Genomic DNA, 25,182 nt, shown 5'->3' on the forward strand with positions numbered 1-25,182 from the left:
AGGGAAGAATTCAGAAGGAGATACAGATGGAGAGAAAAGCAGCAGATAAAATGGGATGCATACAAACACACACGCACATTTAATCAGCCATCCTGCATAAACACACATGCAGTGAGCTAGACAGAGAGACAGATATCCAGTCATCAGCTTCCTAGCTAGCCTGTCAGTCAGGTTTCAGCCATCCAAGCAAATACTTTACCCATCCATCTCTCCATTCGACCAGACAGTTATCTAACAAACAATCCATTCAAGCAGCCAGACACACAGACAGAGATACAGGCAGCTTTTTTGATAGACATTCCTAGTCATAATCAGGCAACCACAAGACAGAGAAGGCATAAGGGATTACAGAGACATGTGGGTATCAGAGTGGGAGACACCTATAGAGTTCAATGTGGAGTTGCATAGGAGCTTCAGTCAGTGTGTGTGTGTGTGTGTGTGGGTGGGTGTGGGGGGGTGGTGGTAGAGATAGAGGTAGGAGCTACAGAGAAGGCAAGAAGTGAGAGAGTTTGATAGAAGCACAGGGGCAGAAGTGTGAGGAGGATGAGAAAGAAGAGTAGGCATTGTTGACAGGAGTTAAATGTAAGACGTTGAGTCAGGCAAGGATGGAAGTCAAAAGACTGGGTAAAGGAGAGATGTGTGGAGGGAAGAGAGGATGAGAAGAAACAAGCACAACTTTAAATGAAGAAAGTAAATGCTAAGTTGTGTTTATGTGCTCATTAATGTTGTTACTTAAAATTACAAAGCAATTGCATTACAACTACTCAGAAAGCAATGCATTACATTACTGTGTGCTTTCATTAATCAGCTCTCAGCTCCCTTTGAGGTGCCTTTAAATGTTTCCAGATTGTCTACACTCACACATCGCATCTTTTAACTTGTATCGAAATTAAAAAAGACATTGCAGCCCATCAAGCAGATATTTAACGACCATCCAACAGCTAGCTTAGATGCTGTGACCATGCACAGTTGTCCAGAAGTCCTTATCACATCCTCCAACTCAGTACTCGAAGGGGTGGGGGTGACCATTCTGTGTGCTGCTGTCAGGATGCGGCTAACATTAATTAGTGTAAATCGGTCCACTTTAGGGGTGTATGATATCGTATTAGATGCTTCTTTGTGCCATGAATGTTGGCTCCTTTCAAAGTACATTATTCAAAGTCGCATATACAAGTGCACAGAAAAATGATGGGGGGGGACTTTTATTGCTTTTAGTTATATTTAGGCTCTTTTACTTTATGATTAGAATTGATTTCATCTGCTGTTCAGCTGAGATGCAGTTCGTCTCAAATGAGGCCAGAGGGCAGATAAGAGTACTGGTAGCTTGTGAGAAGTGCTGGTATGCAAGAAAAAGTCCCAGTACACCAAAGAGTGAAATGTAGAAGTGCCAGTACTGTATACCAGCTGACTTTGAGGACTGCATGCTCCAATTGTTAAAAAAAGGTGATTCCTGAACTTATGTAAACCTGTGGCTTACATTTGTCACATCAGCCAGGCAGCAGCAAAACATTTGGCTCTGTGATAACCTTCCATAGTTGTAAAATCCTCTGCGTGAGTTTTACAAACCTTTGAGCTGTGTTTTGGTGTTTAATAAGATGTTAGGCACAAATCCATCCCTCCAACTGGACTCTCCAAAAGCCTCCCCAAGAGAAACTTCATAAAATGTGAACCTGTTCTCTCAGCTGGATCGCAGCCTGAAGTGTCCACACCCACTACATTTTCCCAAGATTGTTTACTTGTCTTATCTTTCTTAAATTAATGTGCTGTGTTTATTAGACTAACATGTGTTTCAAGTGCTTCTAGAGCAACCAGTAAACAATACCACAAAAAAAACTGGTATAGTTAACTGCTTCAACCCACACAATGTGGAGAGGCAGAGGGAGCCACACAAAGTGTCTGAGTCTGACTATTTAAGTATTTTCTGACTCTGAGCACGACAAGGTCGTATCAGCTCCTGTGGTGCTGCTCCACAGGTAACCCTTCTCTCTAACTGACCTGGAATGGGGGGAAAAGCAATAATAGTACCACGTTTTGGCTCCTGCCTTCTTTTTTTAAAATGTATTTTTACTTTATTTATTTTTGCTCTGCTCTACTTCTGCTGCTTATCCTCCCTCTTCTTACTTCTCCTCCCTCCCCGGCTTACCAGATATCTCTGGTGTTGACAGGGGACAGGGGAGGAGAAAGGGAGGAGAAGAGGAGGATAATACCACGCTCTATCCATCACGGCAAAACAAAGGGGTGGTGAGGGAGATTTGTGAGTTTGCACTCCTGACTGAAGTCCATTGACTGAAGCAGGGAAAAGAGCAGACAGGAGATAGGTGTGGCAGTTTGACATGCAGTTTGTGAACAATCAGTTAAGGCTCTTGAGTGACTTTTAGAAGTTCAGCAGAGTATTTTTAAAGTCATTTGTTGATATATTTCTGGTGAGTCATGCAGGTAAAGGTGCATATTTTATTCTCCCCACTGACTGCATTTATTTCCATATTTTTAACCATCACTGTAACACATCTAATCTTAACACTAGCCTTAACATAAACAACCTACCATTTTTCACCAAAACAGACTGTGACAATTTTTGAGGTCCAACAAACATGCTGATTTTATTTCTGTCCTCATAAAACTCTTGCAAAGGCTTTAGTGATACCAATCCTCTATCATTTTACAGGACCCATAAAAACAGTGACGAATAGTGCTGTGGGTGGTCAAAGGAAAACTCCACAGGGTACCTTTACTATGTAGTTATCATTAAACTTAACTCTACTATAATCTTAAAGGTCACTTCATGATTGCAGTTTTTATTAGGAATGAATTATTTCCTTTTTTTTTCAGTAGTGTTTTACATACTGTACTTGTACTGTCGATGTTTTGTAATTACAGATGGTAGCCGCAATATTAAACAATAGTTCATCACTTTCAAGAAAACTTATTTTGGTTGTCTTTGGCATACAAAGTAGAAGTAGTCTGGCTTTGGTTTGTCTGTTAGGCTCAGAAGGCTTGTGAGCGAGTCAAGCTGAATCTCTACTAGAAGTGACTTTTATTTTTAATCTAGTGCCTTACAGAATTAAAGAGCATCTTTTTAAATATACAGAAACACAAAAATGCACACTTGAACTAGCAATGAAAGGATAGATGACCATGCAGCAAACTGAAGGCAGTTACAGTATGGGAGCGGTAATTGGAGGATTTTATTTGTCTTGCTTTTGCCATTTTTAGACTCAGAATCAAACACTGACAGTGTTCGTTTGCAGCAGAGACAAGTTTCTTCAACTTTATTCTCTCAAAAAATTGCTGAGCACATACTTCAGCAGCACTCATATTCACTTATTTACTTGCAAACATTCCCATCTGGAAGCTGCTCAGTACAACATTAGTCCTCTGCTGTTCTGCAGCTGGCAGACCTGGTGCCTTAACATCACAGTAACTGTTGAAGAAGAGTCTTGTTTTGCTCAGTTTCACTCGCCTTCCTCTGCCCAGCCTTTCCATCTCAGAAGTCATCAGGAGCATCTGACCCTAGGGCCATAAACTCAGTTTTCTCGCCATTAGGTTTCCACCACCTCTATTTGTCATTTTGATGTTAACTACATATTGCAGTGTAGATGAGCCAGCTGTGGCAAATAAATTCAGAGGGGCCATATGAATTAGCTCCTATAAGTCTACACTGGATGTTTTTGTTGAATGAGTTCCAAAGACCTGACTCTTGAAGTGAAAAGAGCTTTCCTTCGGTGGCGTGTTGAATTAGAAGACTTGGTCAGGCCAGGAGGGAGGAGAGGAGGGGGGCGGAGCTGTTATCACACTGAAGCACCTGGATCAAAGACAGACAGGTTGGGACAGAGATGTCTGTCAAAGACACACACACAGGACAAAACTTAAGCAGTGGAATAGACACACAGACTGTGTGAACTGTATTTGTTTATTCATTTCTCTTCAGCTCTTAAAGGTCATTGTGGCTGTCTTGTCATTTCCTTTTCTCTCTTAATTCATCTCTCTGTCACTCCTTCTTTCCTCATCCTCTCCCTGGGAGCATCTCATTTTACTTGTGTTTTCCTCGCTTGCATCTTTTCCTTGCATCTTAGTTTCTCCTGTTGAGAAATGCAAAAGAAATGATGTGAGGACAAACAAGAAAATCTATTTGTAGAGAATGTAAGTAGTCTGTGTGAGGCTGTCAATCCATGGCTTTATATTTAAGAGTAACACATTAAACTCTGCATTCACATACAGTATGATATAAGGTTCTTTAATGTCACATTGTAGAAGAGAGTTGAAGTTAATCTAAAAGTCAAACTTTGCATGCAAAAGCAAGATTTAAAAACAAAATCTCAATTCATTAAACAATGACCTGTTTTTATTATGACAATTTTCAATTAGGTATGACTAAACAAAAATAAAAACATAAATCAAACCCACTGAACAAATCTGCTGTACATTTTCAATGTTGATAGTATGAACTGCACAAGCACAGGGTTTTTTTTTTTAGCGTGAAGAAAGAGGGAGGACTTGAAGCTCAGTGAAGTGCACCTCTGCTGAGGTTTGTAATTGTGATGACAGTACTGGAACCCTGAGGTGCTGCATCTCTCCCTCAGCATGACACTGCTTTAACCTTTTAGCTCTGCTTCAGATTTAGTAATACAACGTTAGCATGCTGAAATCTGCATGCCCAGGCTCCTGTCAGGATTCTTGACTCACTAGCTTCTGTGAAGGTAGAGTTCCCCAAAGATTTCAGTGGTTGGTTTCAGAAAGGGATGGGATAGTTTCAAAGTGGAATTTTGATGAACAACTTGAACCCATAAGATTGTCCATTTCACCACCTCTCCTCTACTTTGCTTGGCCAGCATTAGTAGTAGTGGTGGTGGTGGTAATGGGTAAGACCACTCTCTGTACACTGATTTTTACTGAGCTGCTGCTTCACTTTAGCCCTGTCTACTGTACCAAAAGGTATTTGAATAGTTTTATTTATTTATGTATTTTTTTGTTTGTTTGCTTTGTTTTTGCTTGTTTCTCAGTGATGATGGGATCAGTGTATTGCTGAGAGCATGGGCAGTTTACAAAATGTCCTTGTTGAGCAAAGACATTCTCACATTCATTTGAGATTTAAAATACAAAATGACTCATGTCACATCTTCTTTTCCCAGAACCTATGTTGCTTAGTGTTTTGTCTCCTGGCTTTGATTTTCTGGTGATGCCTGTTGGTGGGCAACATATTGGATGTCAAAGTGCTCCTAAGCACAGAGGAGTGTTCAAACCACTCCCTGCTTTTAAATTCATTACCACTAGTAACATTACTTTCAAGGCTCTGCAGGTTTTATGTGAATAATGTGAATTATACTTGTACTGAATTTTTGGAAGATGTTAAATCAGAAAGGTCTCTTTTCTGGCTGTCATATATATTTTTTTTATTGCACATGTTTGTTCACCCTTGTGTCTGCAGTATGTCTCTCCCCCCCTGCAGTTGCTTCCTGTCGATTCCAGTTTTTAGGTCGTCTGAAGTTCAGTTCCCCAGCCTGACTCAACACAGACTGTGTTCGCTCTGTATGTGTGTAAAAGTGTCCTGACAGCTCACACACCTACTGAGTCCAATATGACTTCACATGTATCCATCCACCTCACCTGTGTTTTATGATCTATGTTTGTGTGGTTGTGTGAGCTGTTTGCCTGACAGCGCACTTCTCTGTGGACAACAAACTGATATGACATGTGCTGTTGTTCCATTCATTTCCAGAAACACACCTCAGACTCTAGTAGCTAGCGTCTTATCACTGACTCTCTGCTCCCAGCTGTGTTTGTTGATCTAAGCTGCTGTTTGCTGGTTTTATTGACATGTTTATTTGTTTGTTCTGTCTGCCAACTAGTACCTTGGCCCTGGTTACAAGCGTTATATCTCACTGAGTGATTGTCTTCCTGGACTGACGAAATGCATGTGTGTTTGTGTCCATGTGAACCTCTGTGTGTGCCTGTGGATGTCAGTGCCTTTTTAAATGTGTAAGTCAAATTAAATGAATCGAGAATGAATAGAGAAGCAGTATGTGTGTGTGTAAGAGAGAGAGAGAGAGAGAGAGAGAGAAAGAGAGAGATTTGTAGACTTCCTGATAAATACCCATCAAATGAGAGACAGATGCACACACACTCTCCCAAACTCTCCCATGATGATTAGCCTCTCATTGCCATTCCTTCACTTAGGAGGGATGGGGTACTTTTGGATCACTTCCACTGATAATAAATGAGAGATTTAAGTCTTAGAGTCTTAAATTTTTATCTTTTCATCCAAATGAGCTGCATGGAGCTTTTATTGCTCTGTTGAGCAAGCAGTTTTCAGCCACATGTGGCCTATATTGTCCTAATATTCTCCCTGGTGTTAGCACTGTCTCTACAAAAGTTGGCATCTTGTTCATTATCAGTGTTCGTGACTTCACAAAGTTTGTCTTGATAACAGGAGCATGGTCTTGGCTTCATGTTTAGGATTCAGTGAGAGATTGTGTGTGTCCACAAATCTTCCTTACAAGGGAAAAATCAGGAGAACTGAAGTTATTTCAAAGGATTCAATGGCTTCAATGTTGACTGATGAGTCTTGTTATCCCTACTAGGTTTTGGATATTGTCACCAACCTGTTACAGACCCAGTGTCACTCTTTTGTTTAGTTCAGCCACTTGCTTCCCATTGTTCTAGGTTAAGATATTGTGTGTAAAGAGAAGCGTGATTCGTCACTCCAGAGAACAGATTTCTGCTGCTCTAGAGTCCAATGGCGGCGTGCTTTACACCACTGCATTCAACGCTTTACATTGCACTTGGCGATGTAAGGCTTGGATGCAGCTACTCGACCATGGAACTCCATTCCATGAAGCTCTCTACACACTGTTCTTGAGCTAATCTGAAGGCCACATGAAGTTTGGAGGTCTGTAGCTATTGAATCTGCAAAAAGTTGGCGACCTCTGTGCACTATGCATCTCATCATCTGCTGACCCCGTTCTGTGATTTTACGTGGCCTACCATTTTGTGGCTGAGTTGCTGTCGTTCCCAATCGCTTCCACTTTGTTATAATACCACTAACAGTTGACTGTTGAATATTTAGTAGCGACGAAATTTATTGCACGGTGGCATCCTATCACCGTACCACGGTGGAGTTTACTGAGCTCCTAAGAGCGACCCATTCTTGCACAAATGTTTGTAGAAGTGGTCTGCATGCCTAGGTGCTTGGTTATACTGTATATATCTGTAACCATGGATGTGATTGGAACACCTGAATTCAGTGATTTGGATGGGTGAGTGAATTCATTTGGCAATATAGTGTATATATGTATGTGTGTGTGTGTGTGTGTATAAAGTGCAATAATTCCGAATAAGTTAACTATAAAGAGAAACAATAAAAACTACTCTGTTTCACCCTCAGCAGAAGTTATGCTTCTTTTCATGTTAACATACTCTAAACCTGTGATACTGTAAAACAAAACAAAACCAACACATATTAATTACATAACTTTTCTGTACCATGTGAATTGTGAGGCATTTCCCTTCATATTTGTTAGATTTTTATAAGGCTAACTCTTTTAGCCTTCCCCTTTCTGCCCACTGAAAATGATCTGTGGAAGAGTAGCTGGTTGCTACACTGCTAAACTGGGACCTCAGCCCAGAGGACTAGCTTGAAGCTACAACAGCAGCCAACAACCCACCACTATTGTCTGTGTCTTTGTTTACACAGAAATATGTCATTCTAATCCCATGTGTGGTGGGATGTAAAGTGGGTGGTGTGATTCCACATGTTAGGGTTTTTATTTGAAAGGGATCCAGTATCCAAACGTCAAGCTGTGCAGATTGTATTATTAGTGTTCTGCTTGAAAATGTGTACAGAGGTAGCACTTGTCCTATACATTATTGCATACATGCTGATCTGCTGCACTTTGACTTCATCCACTGAGAGGAGAGATTCAGAATACAATGAAATGGTCTGTAGAAACTTGGTGTTAGTTTGGTGTGACAATTAATATTTTGTCTACCAGCTGTAAAACATTCATGAATGATTTACTGTACCTGTAGTACTTCTGTACAATGGCACAGTGGTTAGTCTGACATCAAGATGGTTTTGGGTTCAAACCTTGTGGCCAACTAGGGCCTTTCTGTGTGGTTTTTATCTTTTGCATGCCTGCATAGGCTTTCTCTGGGCACTCTGGCTTCTCTGTCTCTCTGAACAAAACAGTGTGTCCTGGATCATGCAGCTCACATGGTGCAGATAATGTGAATCTATTCCAAAGCTTTAAGTTTGCTAAACTCTGTTATGACATTTTACCCCCTTTTGAATTAAAGAATGAATGAATCATGTCATCCTCTGATGGTGATCAGACAATTCCAATAGTATTTATAGGTCTCTACAAAAACAAAAATATGAAATATCAGGCGCAAATATTTTCTAGGAAGTCTAAAGTCTCAACATCTGGCTAAATGATTGTCATTTTTACTGACCATTGTCCAGATAAAACTCCTGCAGATTATTGTCCTTTAAAGTCATCTTTAGTACTGTGCAGGACAGATGTAGAATGGATGCATGAGTAGGAGCTTTTATAATGGCTACCCCTGCAGGGCTGGTGGCACTGAGGCTTGTTCTGAGCAGCAGTATAAAACGCCGACCGGGTCTGGAACAGAAGGCAACCGATGGCATATTGCTCACTCATGCATAATTAACATACAAGTGGAGCCTCACATACTGTATGTGCACACAGGCATGTACAGTATAAGCGCTGAACAATGAAGCATATAGTGTAAGGACATTCATATGTTTAATTCATGTACTATGTGCTGAATCACACACACACAGACTCTCACACACATATCCGTGCTTCCAGCAGTTTTCATCATTATTACACTACAGCTGCTCAGGAAGAGAGAGATAGTGTCTCTAGCGAAAGACAATCGCAATGCTAGCAGTGGTGGAGATTGTGTGTGTCATTGGTGGGTGGTTAGGGGGCGCTCTCTTACTCCATGTTAGAAATGGTCATTATGCTTTTGTGATTCAGGACAAAATCAAAACTGAAAAATAAAAATTAAATTTTGCAAATTAAACTGGAAAGCTTAATGTAGGTATCGTGTTCAGTAGGACAGTCTGCAAAGTGTAACTGTCAGGGGATGGAGAGGAGGAATAAATAAAGCCTAACTTTTTTTCAGGTAAAATTTGTTGTATGTTTATGTGTTTGTTATTAGTGTTGGTAGCATCCAAACTTTGGGCCAAATTTTATCAAAATTTCCATAAAATCAGATGTTAGATGTGGGGTGCATCACAATAAACAGCTGGTGATGCTGATTTTCTAGTCAGGTGCCATTAAACCATCACAGAAGAAATAAAAGAGCAGCTCAAGCAAATGAGAATGATACTGACAACACTGTGAAAGTGTGGCATTTATGTTTGTTATATAAACTGTTGTGTTAATTTGAATTAATTGTTGCTATAGTTTAAAGAAAACAACCCTAAGTGTTAATAGGAAATGTAAAAGTCTCCTGAGTCAAAGTCAGATTGTTGGCCCATCCATGCTACATAGCCATCTTACTATAAGTACCTTCCTCTTTGTTCAACACAGACAAGATATATAATTCATATGGCTGCTAGAGGTCATCACAAGAAAAATATAAAAAGGTCAGTAACTAGGCATTTGAACAAGTCACAAAGCTGCTTTTTTGGTGAGCAGATTCTACACAAAGATAATACAATAAAAGCCATTCATCAGTTGTGTTTAGTGATGCTGCTGCTGACAGAGGCTGCTCAGGAAAGGTTTTTATGTGATAATATGTTTGAGTCAGAGGAGGAAATGAGAGTGACATAGAATAATGTATAGGAAGGCTGAGATAGTGAAAAACAGCTTTAAATAACATAGAGATAAAGTCAAGAGTGGGCAGACAGAAAATGAAACAGGATGAAAACTACAAAGGAAGGGAGACCACAGGAAAGAACAAGAAGGTAAGAGTGAGAGAGGGAGAGAAATTTAAAGTAAAAGAAACAAAAGATTCTGAATAGTGCAGTAAAACAGATGGTCTCACACAGAGACACTCTGACCTGTGACCAACATAACAGGGCCTTTTACATTCATCTAACAAATGATTAACAACTGTTTATTATAAACTTCCAAACTTACAGTTCCCCATCTGTCTCACGCTGCCTTTAAAAACAAATAACACCTGTTCTTTCTAAAATTTCAAAACCCTTGCCTTCCAATCTGTCCATCTCTCCAGCTTGAATGTATACATTCAGTGTTTTACTGATGGGCTAAATCGCCATCGTTGCAAGAAACTATAAGAAATACAAAAACTACAACTGAACAATCAGCAATATGCCACAAAACAATGTATTATTATAAAATGTTTAATTCATCACAGACTTGATGTAACTGTAACCTGATGAGACAAGAATTATGCATTATCACTGGTGGAGAACGTCTTGTGATAGCACAAACTTTGCAACCTGTTAACTAGTAACATGTTACAAACAGTCACTTTCTCAGCTTTTCAATTTATTGACAGTTTGTAGTTTGTAAGGAAGTGTTACGCTCACAACAGCAGATTGTTTTGCCTCTCAAGATGCAGAAAGCAAAGTGTTAATAATTTAACAGTTGACTCATTTAAATGCCACTCACTTATATATACCAAATCATATTGTCCATGTAAAGTCATATTTGTCTTACTTTAATTCAGTTATGTAGAGAAGCTGCCTCCTCTGAGGTGAACAGTAGGTTTTAACAATCATTCAAACATAGAGATACTGACTACACAATACTGCTAGAACTACTGCTGCGCTTTGATTGGAGAGGTTTACTCTCTAATCAGTCATCAGAAGGTAGAGTACAAGACACAGATGTAACTGATTCAATTAGTTGGTTTTTGGACCTGCACTGCTTTATGTGCACTTGAAAGTTGTTGGAGATGTTGCTTCATTTTGGATGCAGGATAAACACATGCTGGACTTCTACAGTGACTCTTACAGGATCCTTCCAATGTGGCTTTTCCCAAAACATCTGTTCCAGCAGCAACTTCAGACAACCAGACTTTTGTGTCTTAAACACATCTGCTGCTGTACATGCAACAACATTTTCTGACACATAGCATATGGCTCAGGCTCTGCTCTTTTGTTTTGGGAAGAATGCCTGTGGGGTTTACATTTACATTTAAGCATTTAGCTGATGCTTTCATCCAGAGTTGCACTGTAGTGAGCGCAACCCTAGAATAATTTAGACTTTTTGAGCAGTCCAAGAAACCAGCAGCGCTGAGTGCAAAGCTCAAAGTTATTGTACTTACTGTAAGAGATTCTTCTTTTTAGCAGAACAATCTGTTATCCTCCTCTTACACAAATTACTTGCTTTCCTGGGTCAGTAGTCCTCTGTGGAAGCTGCAGTATAAATACGCTTTGCTCATTCACATTCCTTTCTTTCCCTCTCTCCATACAACTGTTCTCTTTATACATTCTACCTTGTGTTAGCTCTAGTGTTGTTTCTAGAGGTTAAGGCGAAGACGCTGATGTTATGGGAAATAAAAATAAAAGGCAAATGCTTTTTAAATATCACTCTTAAAAAGCACTTGGAAGGTTTTATTTAAGAGAAGACTCCATAAAAAGACAGAGATATCGTATATTGACACAAACACGTTGTGTATTTTAAATGTACTATTGTGATTTAAGAGCTAAAGGAAACTTTATTTACAGTGTCACCTTTTGGCATAATGCCCTATTGCTTTTCCCTCCACTTACTCTTTATTTTTCCGCTTGGTAAACTAGTGTTGAGGCCCCTATAAACAAGGGACTGCTCAAGAAAAAAGGAAAAGAAAATCAATTGCAATACTCCATGAGCTAGCGGATGGCCAACAGGAGCAGACTGTAGCTCTGAATGTGTGCAATGTAAAGGTGTCAAGGTGTTCAGTTAATCTTTCATGGTGCAAATAAAGTTTTTAATGTATTACACTAAAACCGTTGTCCAACAGTATAGATTTATTGTATCGATGAGCCACTTTTTTGCATTTTAGAAGAACTTTACAAGGAGAAGGCAACAAATGATACCTAAAAGTATGACCTCTTCAAGTTTGTTACTTTAGCAGAATATGTTATGGATTCTTTGTACAGTTACAAAACAGATCAGCACACTGACACAAAGATAAGCAATGTGATAACTACAGTGGGAGGTGAATAATGTAAAGTGAAAGAGAATATAAGGATGTTTGCTTGTCTTCCTGCATTACCCAAAAAAACCCAGACAGAGAGTGAAAGAAAGATGCACAGACACTTGTCATGCTCTGTTGCTGTACACAGATCTGACAGAAGCAGCTTAGGGATGCAGCCTTGTCCATCATCCTGCTTGTTGATAGACATGCGCACACAAACTCGCATATACCAAAGTCCTGACAGATGCACCATGGGACAGTAGTGGTTCCATGTTCCCTTCCATGTGTGACTGTCTGTGTGTGCACTTTTCTGATTATGTTCTTCAGTCCCAGTTCAGGCAAGTAAACTCACTGTGCCTCCTTCGCCCACACATCGGCTTTGAATCTAAGGTAAACTGACAGCCACTAAAAGTCATATACACACTTATGATTGAAAACCTCATTTTTTAAAATTCACTTTTCCTTTTGACTGAATTAACAGTACACTGGTGTTTGAGTTGGAACCCTTGGTAGCACGCTGTGATGAATTTACAGAGATCTACGATTGTTTATTGAATGCCAACAACAGGAATAAAGATTCCTGGGGATTAAGCTTTTTTGTTTTTGTGAAATAAAGGGAATTTTAAGTTTCAAAATATACATACTGTACATTGGACTTGCAGGCAATCATATACAATTGCAACTACATGATCCATTTTTTTTTTCATTGTGTTATAGTAATGATTTATTAGACAAAACTACTTAATGGTCATGGTTATTAAAGCAGCATTAATTATGAGTGAAATTTTATGGCTCAGAGAAACACTATGGAAATTCAGAGTAAAAGTTCAAACAACCTAGCTCTATTGGAAAGGTAAAAAGAGAGAATGGTGAGAGGATGACGTCTGCAGGCAAGCAGGTTTACATGTTATGGGTTTTGTATGAATTTTAAGATGTTATTTTAAAGCGCTCAAGAAAGTGCATTAACGAAAATTAGGTTTGTGCTGTCACATACTGTACTGGAAGCATGTTTGAGAGGTTTTATGTATTTATTTGTTTTTCCATTATGTTCTATTCGTTCGTCCTTGCTATGACATTGCCATCAAAAAATCTCTGGGATGAATTTTTCTCAGCCAGTGCTCAGGCATACATTTCTGTTCCCTCATAGTCCATTCCTGTCAGCATGTCGTTCATATTATGTCTCCTTCTTTTTTCCTCATAATTCATTGTATTGCTTTACATTTGTTCCCACAGTCTGGGTGTAGTAAATTTCCTTTGAAGTGGATTATCCTAAATTCTGGGTTGGTTGAGGAGGAGGACAGTGAATGAGGGAGAGAGACAGAAGGGTATTAGGTAGGGAGATAGAGGAGACATAAAGAGAGAGGGATGGAGAGAAATAAAAAGGGGAAGCAGAGCAATGGTGGAGAGTTTTTGACTTTATGCAACATTCAGTTGTTGAATTATAAGAGAAGTTTTTATGGGACCATCCATTACTTTACGCCGTTTCACTTCACATGTGCAGTACTTTACTTAGGAAAGTGTGCACACACCAGACTCAAGGAGTGACTGTGCCTCACTTGCACAATAGGACTTCTTTGCGCAGTTTTCTCTCAATTTTCTTAACAGTAGCATAACACGCAATAGTGGTCAACCAGGCAGCAAATTTTTGCCTTCATTTTAAAATGAACCAAGAAAAAAATAGTTCATAGAGAAACTGAGAAAAGTGGCTTTTTAAGTTTTCACACAAAAAGCATTTACAGATTATCATACGTAGATGCACACATACCTTATGTACAGAGCATATCAAAGGACAAGCATGACATATTTTCTGGCAATTCTGGCAAGACACGAAGCTGGAAACAAGCATGAGTAAAAAATATTGAGAGAGAAATCAAAGATAATTGACTTTTTTCTGTTTAGAACAAAACGTTTATCGGAGAATATATCTGTAGTTATCTGCTGTTTGCTATAGACTTGTTTAAAAGAGGAGCTTGCGTGCATGTGTGTGTGCCTGTAAAGTGTGTTAGTAAACTGAGGGAGGGTCTCGTCAAGGTGATAAATAGAACATAACACACCAGGACAGATTAGAGAGAGAGAGAGAGGGACAGAAGGAATGTGAGAGAGAAAGAAAATGGAGAACTCAACCACAGGATGCCTTGGGATTGAAGGATGAAAGACGGACAGAGGGAGGAATGAAACAAGGTATATTGAGAAGAAGGGAAGGAAGGGAATGAAGTTACTAAGGGGTAGATGAAAGGTGGAGGAGGAAATTTGGAAGGGGGCTAATGAAAACAAAGGAGAGACTGATAAATGAAAGAGGCGACCTTGTAAGGGATATAAAGAAGAGAGAGTAATGAGGGAATGTTGATGCAGGAGGAACAGAAACAAGGGAAAGGACAAGGATGATGGAAAAGAAATGGTTTATGAAATGTAATAAAAACCTGAAACAAACATGGAAGTAGGGATAGCTGGAGCCAAGAGAAATGCAGGATGAAATCAACCAGTTTAAAGAGAAACCTGGATGGAAAAGAAGAAAGGTTTAGGGAATGCACAGGAAAACACAGGAAAACACAAACAGACAAGACTGGAAGAGAGAATAAATGATGAAGACTAAATGAGGAAGGCAGAGATGAATATCAGGAATCAGACTGGAGAGAGAACAAAGGACAACAAACTGGAGAAGGGAGAGGAAGAGGCAAAAAGTGAGGTACAGGTATGAGATTTAAAGCTCACTGATGCAAAATAGTCAGGAAAATTGAATGGAGTGAGAGGAATAAATATTTTAAGAGGACAGACATGTGAGGGAGGTGGTGATGAGAGGAGGGGGGAGTGCAGAATTAACAGAAATGAAACCCTAAATCATATCATTAAGAAATTGGCCAATCATTGTTGCCTTACTCATCAGCAAAATCACATCCCACTTCATCATCCATGCAGCACTGGTAAAAATGTTAACTTTCATAAAAGCTACTTCTGTCATTTCTTTGTCTTCTCCCACCAAAACATGCCGTGGGAGGTGGCAACATGCTGTACAAATTTTAAAAGGCATTTAATACAAAGAGAGCAGGGCACATATCAGGGATTAAAGAAAATCTGGAAGAAAATCAGGGCAGGGGAATTCTATATGAAACAAATTCTCCCCTAACTGTCATATAAGAACTCAGCTCTCTTTCCTCTTTTTTATGGTGTGCTTGTATGAACTTAATGTTTGTCTCTCTCTTTCTGTCTTCATCCCTCTCTTCAGGGTGTGGTTCCAGTCAGGCATCAACTTTCTGGCTGTGAAACCGAGCAACCTTGTTGCATGGGAGATCAAACAGGAAATGGCGCCGGGAAGCAGTTCACTGGCGGTGATGTGTCAGAGGAAGACTTCTTCCACAGCAGAGAGGTAGGACTGAGGCTACTCTCTTTTTTAGCAGCGGCTTCCTATTTCATCCAGCAGCTGGTTAGCCTGTTTTCTTTTGCTTTTCATTACTCTGCATCAAGGCAGGTCCTGCATCTTAAAAATGTTTTCACCATGAAAACTGAACGGTCATTAAAAGTAGCTAATTGTGCTAAGCAGCTAATGCAGGGTGATTTTTACTAACTAACTAAATTTAACATTTGTGTATGGGTGGGATTTACAGCAAATTATTTGGTAACACCGTTCTAGATTGATTCTGGTTTTTATTTTCATACATTTTACTGTGAGCCATCTCTGATTCCAGATTTATAAATTATTTACAGAAAGATTGTAGACATTGTAATTACAATGACAGAGCAACAGTAAAAGTTGGTCTTGTTGTCTCTGGACCTTTGGAACTCTAACCTCTTACCTCAAGCTTCAGAGATGTGTGTGAATTATAGACTGAAGCTGAAGCATTACAGGCGTCCATTTTATCCTGTATAAACATGTATGTAGTACACAAATGCACAGTGGGTGTACTCACAAGTGGCCTTTGAAAGCACTGACCCATGAGTCATGCTAAATTTGCCATGTACTTGGCAATTACTATGTTTTTGTATGGTTGGGTACTGTATGTTTGCGTGTGAGAGAGTTTGGATTGGGTCAGCAGGGTAAAACACGCAGCAGCAGAATAAATACACCCTGTTGTGGCAGGTGACCTGTACTTGACGCCAGTGCGTAGTTAGGATGAATTTGTTGTTGCATAGCACTGATACAAAAATAACAAGGACAGAACAAATGGAATCAGTATGGAAGAAATAGGAAAGCATCAACGTGGGTAGAACAATCTCTGTTCAAACATTAGCAAACTCAAGATAGCAATCAGAGACAGACATTAACTACTGTAGGTGGCAAAGAAAAAGTGATTCAAAAGGTACAAAGCAGCATAATGGTTTAAAATAGCCCTGATGAAGGAAATAACACTACTTTGTCTCACTCACTGTTACAGCTCCAAGCAAGCTCCAGTGAGAAAAAACAGATAATACATTATTATTATTATCATCCATATTTTGTTCCACATCATTCAAATGTCCTCCTTTCATTGGATGCCTGCATTGCACATTTTTCTACATGTGCACCAAAATCATCTCATCCAGGACTTTGCAAACCAGCAGTGCACCAATGAACACACCCCTAACAATCCTGGCGTGAACCTAGCCACTTTTCACTTTAATGCTACAGTCATAGGAGCTCTAAAAACACAGGGTGACAGGAAAAGAACACGACAGCAACAGCTTGACTTGGTCCTAAAAAATAGGTTGATATTTAGATTCACTTCAAATATAATGAGAGAAAATATGGTTGTGTAGTATTGTTTGGTAAGACGTCCTGCGACAACAAAATCACTTGGAGAACCACAGACCAAAAGCAACACCTAAAGGCAGCCACAGAAACTGAGTTAAGATGCTAAATAATGTTAAGTTACTTTTAAAGCCATATTAAGCCAACTGCTTCAGATAGTAGTGTACTATTATGCAGCAGAATCTCACAACAATGGGGCATTACTACACTGTTTGCAGATTAGCCTCACTGAAAAGACAATAGCCCAACCAGCTACTGTAAGATGGCTTACTTTTTGTTTAAGGCAAGTTTGTTTGGGTTGTCCATAGCTTTATTTTACTAAAAGCTGAATAAAAATTTAAAGGATAAGGCTATTAAATATGACTAAATCTAGCATGGAGTTTAATCTCAGGACTAAACCTAAGATGCTGACAAAATAAACACAACTGACATCTTGACAAGAGGCAAGGTAGTTTTTGATAAACACTGTCACACTGTAATGGTATTATACTTATAACCCAGATGCTGACGTGTGACAAAGACATAGCGTAGTGGCTAGGAAAACAGTACTTTAATAAACAATGGCATGAGTGTAGGTAAACAGAGTAACAGATACAATCGTAAACAAGGGATGACTGACACTGGAAGTAATTAAGGCAGGAATGAATACAGACAGACTAGAAAACAACTAAACGTAATGGTGTTTGTGTATGTGCTGGAAACTGTTAGTCATGGCTGAGGAGTAAGTGATTTGACCAGAAAATGTGGATAATGTTCTGTTTATCTTCTCTCTTAGCCTTATATGTCTCTGTGTTTTTATTTTGCTCCTATCTCTTCACTGTCCATCCATCTCTTTTCCACTCACTCCTCTTCTCTCTTGTATTTTCCCCTTCTTTCTCTCCTGCCTTTCTGTTAATTGAGAGCAGTATTGATGAATGACTTCCTGCTTGCATGAAACTATTATTACAGAACCTCAGTTCAATTAGAGCCACTTAGCCAGTTGTTAGCCATGTACAGCCTTGACTGATGGACAGCGTCAGCAGCAGCAAATAGTCCAAATGTGCCATAGAAAGAAGGAAAAGTGATGACACAACTGCTTTGAACTTTCAAATTAACAGCATTAGACAATTAAAAGTTTTTATCAGATACTTTTAAAACTTTGAACTTACTGTCTTTATAGAGTATGTAAGGTACACGATGTATCTTTTTCCCCCCTCTGGAATCAAAGTGGCAAAGAAAGTCATTCCATACCTGTTTAACATTGTTTAGTTATGGAAAGGCTAAAAAAAAGATGCAAATTTTTGATTCTTTAAATGCTGATCTTCACTATAACTACAGCCTCATATACACTATGTTAGCATGTTGAACACAGGCTTGCTGTGCCTAGTTATGGTTCGCTAAACTATGATTGACCGATATTTCAGGAAGGGGTGTACCAAATAGTCAAGTGGTTGGTCCTGTAGATAGAAACACACATAGTACTGATACTCTGGTAATATTTTTGTAATATTTCTTGAATGAATGGCTCATTGATTTATATTTCTGTTGTACACCTCAACTTGGCTGGTGAAATACTGAAGGCATTTGATGAATTTTGGAATGTGCCAGCCATTGTGGCCTTGAGGCAGAGAAGTCATTTTCCTGGCCTGGTGTCATCCATCAGGATGCTGTTGTTTGAGGTGTTGAGATGGAGGAGATTCTAAACGGCTGCTTCCCTGAGCTCTGGCATGTATCCATATGTGGTAGAATTATTATTATTTTTCTTTAATTCTTCAAAGTGATGTCAGGGTAAGCACAACAAAGTAATGCTTTAGAGAATCACAGACACAAACACACACATTTACATTCACATACATACCTGTACACTTCTGTCATCTTCAAAGTGATAATGTAAACCAAAGAGGTGCCAAAAAGCTCAAATTATAATGTGGCAAGCACAAACATATACACATGCATGCATGATGTACACACATGCATAAATGGCCCTTACAAACACAGCCGGTACACACTCATGGGAAATAGGACTGATTCAGTGCTGTACTGCCGTGTTACCTTCCTAATGATACAGAGCTATGAAGACTGAAAGTGCAAGTGGGGCTGACTTTTGTTTTAAACAACAGGGAAGACACACAAACAGAGACACACATACTGCACATACAGACTGTTGCCAGCATAACACAAGAAAGATCAGAGGCTTTTATCAGCAATTGTGTGGGCGAAATGGCTAATTAAAAGAGGTGATCTGTATTAATCTCTAATGAGATATTACTGGGTGAGACATAAAACAGTCAGGGCGCTTTTTCTGAATGAAAGGGCGGGAATAATTACTACCTCTGACAATTAATCTTGTGAACTGATTTCTGTTACTTATTGTAATTCTGTGCTATAATGTGATCTGACATGATACAGTGTTCAGTGCGTGCATCGTGGGGAATACACAGTGAATTACAACTAGAGGCTTTGTTGTGTGCAGGTGTGTTTTCGTGTGTGACTGCATGTATTTATGGTTGTTTGTGTCTATGCGGTGGGTGTGTGCATGCTGTTTTACAAATGCAGTGTTTGTGCATATCTGGGTTGAGTTATCTGAGACAAAAAAAGAAGCCAATTGTAGATCATGATGAATGTAATTACTGTTTCCCCATCACGTGTCCCAGGAGACCTAAATTATTTTTTCATTGAGGCACTCCATGCAGACATTTGGATCAAAGCTCCCCTGCAGTTCTCATTTGTTTCTTTATTGATTTTGAATATAGAGTGATATTTCATTAATTTTGTATTTCTCACTATTTGACCATTCAGATATAATTTAGCTGTAAATACACAGCAGCATTGCACTGTATTATTGACACTCTGCTTATTTCTGCCTCCCTGCCCTTCTGCTGCTGTGTAGTGGTGCACTGAAAAATGAAATGGATGTGCACGTGTGTCTCCTCTCCCTCAGTGACTGCCATTGAGGTGCCCTCGAGCGAGCTGAAATTCATTTTGATTAAATTTTCAAGTTATTATTTGCTATTTTTAATATAATTTTAATATCATGTTATTGTGTATTATAATCGTACTATGTGTATTACTTCTAGTGAATTTATTTGGATTATTTCTGTCATTTTCTATTTACTTACTGTATTGTGTTGCTCGTGTACAGTAGTAGACTTGACCTTGTTGAGTTTTCAGTGTTATTGATTTTGTTTAGTCATTTTCACAGCCTCTTGGGAGTTGTGTCTCACTTGTAAAATTAGTTTCTCATTTGTTCTCTCCCTTTTTTATCACTTTGCAAGTTACAGTAAAAAAGAAAAAGAAAAAAGAAACCTAATGAGAAATGAATAGGGCTAAGATGACTGTTTTTGTTTGGTAGAATATATGAGGAGATGCCATAGATTTTGAGTGTGACCGCAGTTCAAATGGAAGCACTCCCCTGACTCATGATTGTGTTTAGATCTTTAAATTCACACTGCTAATGGGTCTCATTCAATACTAAAACTAGGGTAATGCACTGTCCACACACCATACAAGGATATGCTATTTAGCTGCATGTGTGTGTGCTAAATAATGTTCAAGTTTTTCAGCACACTGAGCACTTTGCTTGCAGTGGAATCCGGGGAAAAAAAAACGTTCCATGGGATGATTTTACAGTAATTCCTGTGACAGCTGAACCATTTTCAAACTTAAAAATGAATGCACTGTAAATAATTTAATTAAAAAAAGAAAGTTCATCAAACGATTGCCATACTATTCCAATCAAATTGTAGCAATAAAAGAAGGTGAAACTGGATCCTTTTAGACGTTTTCTTAGGGAAGGGAAAGAAAATTTTAAAGGAAAGCAGTGAAACTGTAGCAGTTTAGAGGAGATAACCGTGTTTAAATAGCTGAACAAAGAATGAACACCTGCAATTTGTTTCAGACTGTAGAGATTAAAAACATGCTTTAAATATCAGGATATCAGGAATTATTTTAGAGATGTTTGTTTTCATAATCTTTCAGTTAGTTTATCTAAGCATTACGGACAGTTCTGATGAATAGTTTCTTTTCACTTTGTCACTGTTGAAAGGATAGCAAACTCAAAGAAGACTCAAGACTCTGAGCGCTCTGAATAAAACAATGTCTTCCTTAACACAGTTTGAACTAGACAGAACCTTTAAATGTTCAGAGCACGACGTACCTTCTTGTCTAAGGTCAAAAACGATGGCAGTGATATGTTTCTTAATTCACAATCTGATTTGTACTTAGTTTTTAAATATAAAGTGACAGTGTTGATCCGGTTATCATCATCGTTAGCAGTGCACATGTTTCTATTTTGAACACTGTGCAGTAAAACAGTTCAAAAGTCAACCCAAATATTTATTCAGTTCTGGATTGTAAATGAGCTGACAGCTCCAAATGGGCTGTTCTATTTCTACTAACTGTCAAGTCAGTAAACAAGAAAGTCAGCCATTTATTTAGTTAGTTATTTATTGCATATTCTGGCTGCTGATTAAAATTCTATTTAATATGTAAAATCAGAACCAAAACAGCTACTTTTCTCTAGATTTTATGGCAACAAGCACAAATATAACAAACTTGCAAACCACAAAACTTAAAAATAGTATAAGTTCTCAAATTACTGTATGACAAATGGTTGTGTGCCAATGTGACACACTATCCTTTTGTCTTAAATACAGTACATTGTTGCACAGGCATATGGGGGTGGGGTGGGGGGGTGCCAAAGTCCAAACAAGATTTCCTACTCAGATCATATGCTATTAATGTAGCTTTCTGCCCACACACACATTTACATATGCAAGATACAGACTTACTCCACAGTACGTAAGCTAATGCACAACGAGTTATTTTAGGACGAGTTATTATATAAACCTATTCTTACACAGTCAGTGATGTGTTTGTGTGTCTATGACGATGATGCCACCTCTATATCTTTGCTTTTTGTTGATTGAAATGATCACATGCATGGAACAAACAAAGGCACTCATATTCACTTTAATGAAATACATCACAGTCAGCATATTTTCCTCAGATTATATCATGTTGTGTCACCTTCAGTATGTGCAGATATTATAAACTTGTAGCCTTCTGAAGGAAGATCCACACAGACACATATGTTTGAGAATGAACCCATGACCTGAACTTAATCCTTATTATACTTTATCCATGATGATAATTTTGGTTTTTCAGTCAGTCACAATTCAAAGACTCTGACATTTAAAGTCAATTGAATCTGTATGGCCCCAAAAAATAAATTAGCTTTAAAGGACTTAAAGGACAGTTTGTAGAGTACAGTATGTAACACCCACTGTTCTCAGTTACCAAACAAAATTCCACTCACCTTCACTGCATTAAAGTTGCAGCAGAAATCTTACAGGCTTTAATTGCTAACAAATAAAACTAAAGCCAGCTACATGGCCAGATTCCACTGGAGGTAAGGGAATATTGTATTGTATGTGGTGACCTACACTTTTAAACAATTGTCAGACATTGCCTTTCCCTCAGTCTGCTCTTCCAAACAGTCATCTTCCAGTATATTGTAGAATAGGTTTATGTCCTGTATTTCAACACCTCAGCTTCTGAGTATAGATTTGCCCCTGAAAATAAAGCTTTTAAAAATCACAAGGATAACAGAGCAAGAACACACATACACGCCTGGTTTCCTCCTTCCATTTCCTCCTCTTCCCCCCTTCTTCCTAAAATGTTTGAAGAATGACTTTTCTGTTTTCTATGGTCATATTTTCCATTTCAATTCTGCTCAACTATGTTTGGCTTACAAAGGTCGACGGCATCATACCATCTTTTTGTCATGCATTGTTTTTTTGTGCTTTCACATCTTGACCCTGAAAAAGAGTTCTCTCCCAAACAAATGCGTCTTTCTCCCCAAAAGTGCTTTGGCTTTCTTTTAGTAGTTAGAGCTGCATTTGTGGATGAGAGCTGTAAATATGCCTTGTTTTTAAAGCTGATAAACATAAACAGTGCTTTGACAAGAAAGGTGAAGGAAGGAGGAACTGAGAGTGTGGATTGAAAGAGGACAGCAAGCAGGGAGACAGGGAGGATATATAAAAAGGAAGGTCTTGTAAGTTATAAGTGGACAAAGTTAGTTGAGAAAAAGTAGAAATGAAAAAGTTCAAGGAGCAAGAGAAGGGAGGGTACAGTAGGGTACTAGAGAAAGCAAATGTCTACAACATTTTCAATTCTAGGTTTAAACAAATTAACAAATGCATCCTTGAGAGCCATCTTTAGTCCAGATCTTTGTGGGAAAAAATTACATTCTGGTATCTTTGTTCACACTGACGCTGCAGACAAACCAGCTACTTGCAAGTGAATCAACCGTAAAATAATTCTGGCATCTTGCAAGCTAAGACAGGGATCATCAGAATGAATTTGATTTATCTTGCTGTAACTTCAGATGAGATCCATAAGCTTGTCTCCAAGCTTCGTCACAATGTACTGTACCTCTGGAGTTCATACTGTCCAATTAAGTGAGCTGACCCATGTGACAGCCCCCCACATGCACTATATACTGTGTTTCTTAGACTGCAGTTTCAGTTCAGAAAGCTCGTAGTAAAAAAAAGTGCCTCTACAAAGGACACTCCTGTAATTCTCCAGGTTATAAGATATTTTATATATGCAGAGGTAAGCACTAGCTGTCAATTACAGGGAAAAGAACATCAAGACAGTTGGGATAAAGTGGGATTCAGGTGGGATAAAGGCAGCATTTGTGTTCATTATGTGTGGCTTGGTTTGCGCTTCTGTGCTCCGCCACTTTATCATAGCCCTGAGCAATGGCCTGGGCTGGCTAATTAGGCCTCGCAGATATGGACGGGATTTATGTATACAGCCTCGTCTAGCATCATTCTGTCACTCACTGAAATGACCCTGGCCACCTGAGCGCAATCAATCACCAGGCCACACTCGCATGCTCACATATGTAAGCATGAATGCATGCGGACACACACACATTTATGCACTGGCTTCATACACATACTGTACTGGATTTACGGAAAGTGCTGCACAGGATCAAAGGGTTCATCCTGATATTAAAGTACACGTGCAAAACATCCATGCAAATGCACGCGCTATACTTTTCTGAATGTTTTTGTACACCGTGCTTTAAATAACCTTCCATTCCCTTTGGCTTATTCCCCTTGCCCATTCCTCTCTTGCTCCTGCTCCTGCTGTCCACCCTCCTTTGTCTTCCCCATCCTTTGTTTCCTCACCCTCCACGCCCCTGTTAAACCCTCTTGGGAGCCTGCGTAGTAGGATGTGTGGCTAATTAAGGCAACCTACGAAGACCTAGTGTGTTTGAGTCCCTCTCCTTAGAGATGTACAGTGTCATAGAGCGAGCAGAAGTGCCGATGCTAACACTAACTCCCTGTCCCTTGTGTGGGTATGTCTGTTTGTGTGTGGTGGTGAAGAGGTGTCACTGGAGATATCTCAGTCCCTTCTCACTCTTTTTCTTTTTTTTTCTGCTTGCTCTCTTATTCCCACTCCTTCTCTCCCAGCATCCCACATGTCCTCCCTCTCTCTTTCACACCCTACAGCTTCATACCTGTATATTGTCCTCATTTTCTCTACGCTCTCACCCAACTCTCCTCTTGTTCCTTCTTGTCCTTCTTGTCCCTTCCTTTTCCAGTCAGCTCCATTCTTTCATTCTGCCCTTCGGCTTTCGCTTTCCTCACTTCCTTAGGTGATGGGAACCCCAGAGTCCCATCGCTGCTGTTTAATTAATTTTTTTCTTTGCATAAATCAAAAACTGAGCTTGTGTCCTTGACTTGAGAGCTCTAGAACATGCACAAGTGTACAAACGACACAAATAAACTGAGGGGACTGAGTGCCTCCGTCTCCCAGGAGGAGACTAAACTGATCTGCTGAAAGATGAAAAGAAAAGAAAGAGAGATGAAAAAGTTATTTTCTTTGTTGGAAAAAGGGGGCAAAAGATTGTGTTTCCACATGCAGGGAGGGGAGAGTGGAGTGAGGAAGGGATGGTAGAAAGTTTTGAAAAATGTACCGTACAGTATTCTTGGCTTTTGGCAGACTGGTAATTGCTGGTGTTTTGACTGACCAACCTGGGGAGGGGAGTGAAGAATACCAAAGAGTGAAGAAATCAGCAGCATCAGACTTTTCAACAAATATCTAAAAGCAACAGTTTCAGTGGAAGTGACTCTAGTGGCTGTGGGAATTTTGACTTTTGTCTGTAAGTAGCAAAGGAGTGAATCCAGTAGTGTGACGTTGGTATAGAGCAGCACAGAGGTCTGGAGGGATCAACAAAACAGCTTTTCTTTTACAGACAGTACTGTAAACACTGGTGTCTTGTGTCTTGTCAGTCTTTCACTTAACTTAACAAGTAATCACTTTTTTTGCAAAACCTAACCAAACAT

General features: G+C 39.2%; 1 protein-coding gene across 7 annotated transcripts in view; it reads left to right on the forward strand.

Moving 5' to 3' along the window:
• LOC109959105 (transmembrane protein 132C) overlaps nucleotides 1-25,182 on the forward strand; it is a 254,299-nt gene that overhangs the window by 128,531 nt on the left and 100,586 nt on the right. For all 7 annotated transcript variants that reach the window (XM_020598220.1, XM_020598219.1, XM_020598222.1 and 4 more), the window contains one exon: nucleotides 15,344-15,484. In XM_020598220.1, coding sequence (XP_020453876.1) covers nucleotides 15,344-15,484 — 141 coding nt within the window. The remainder of the gene's footprint in view (nucleotides 1-15,343; nucleotides 15,485-25,182) is intronic.

Source organism: Monopterus albus, unplaced genomic scaffold, assembly GCF_001952655.1.
Source record: "Monopterus albus unplaced genomic scaffold, M_albus_1.0 scaffold37.1, whole genome shotgun sequence".
In the NCBI taxonomy this organism is placed as follows: domain Eukaryota; kingdom Metazoa; phylum Chordata; class Actinopteri; order Synbranchiformes; family Synbranchidae; genus Monopterus; species Monopterus albus.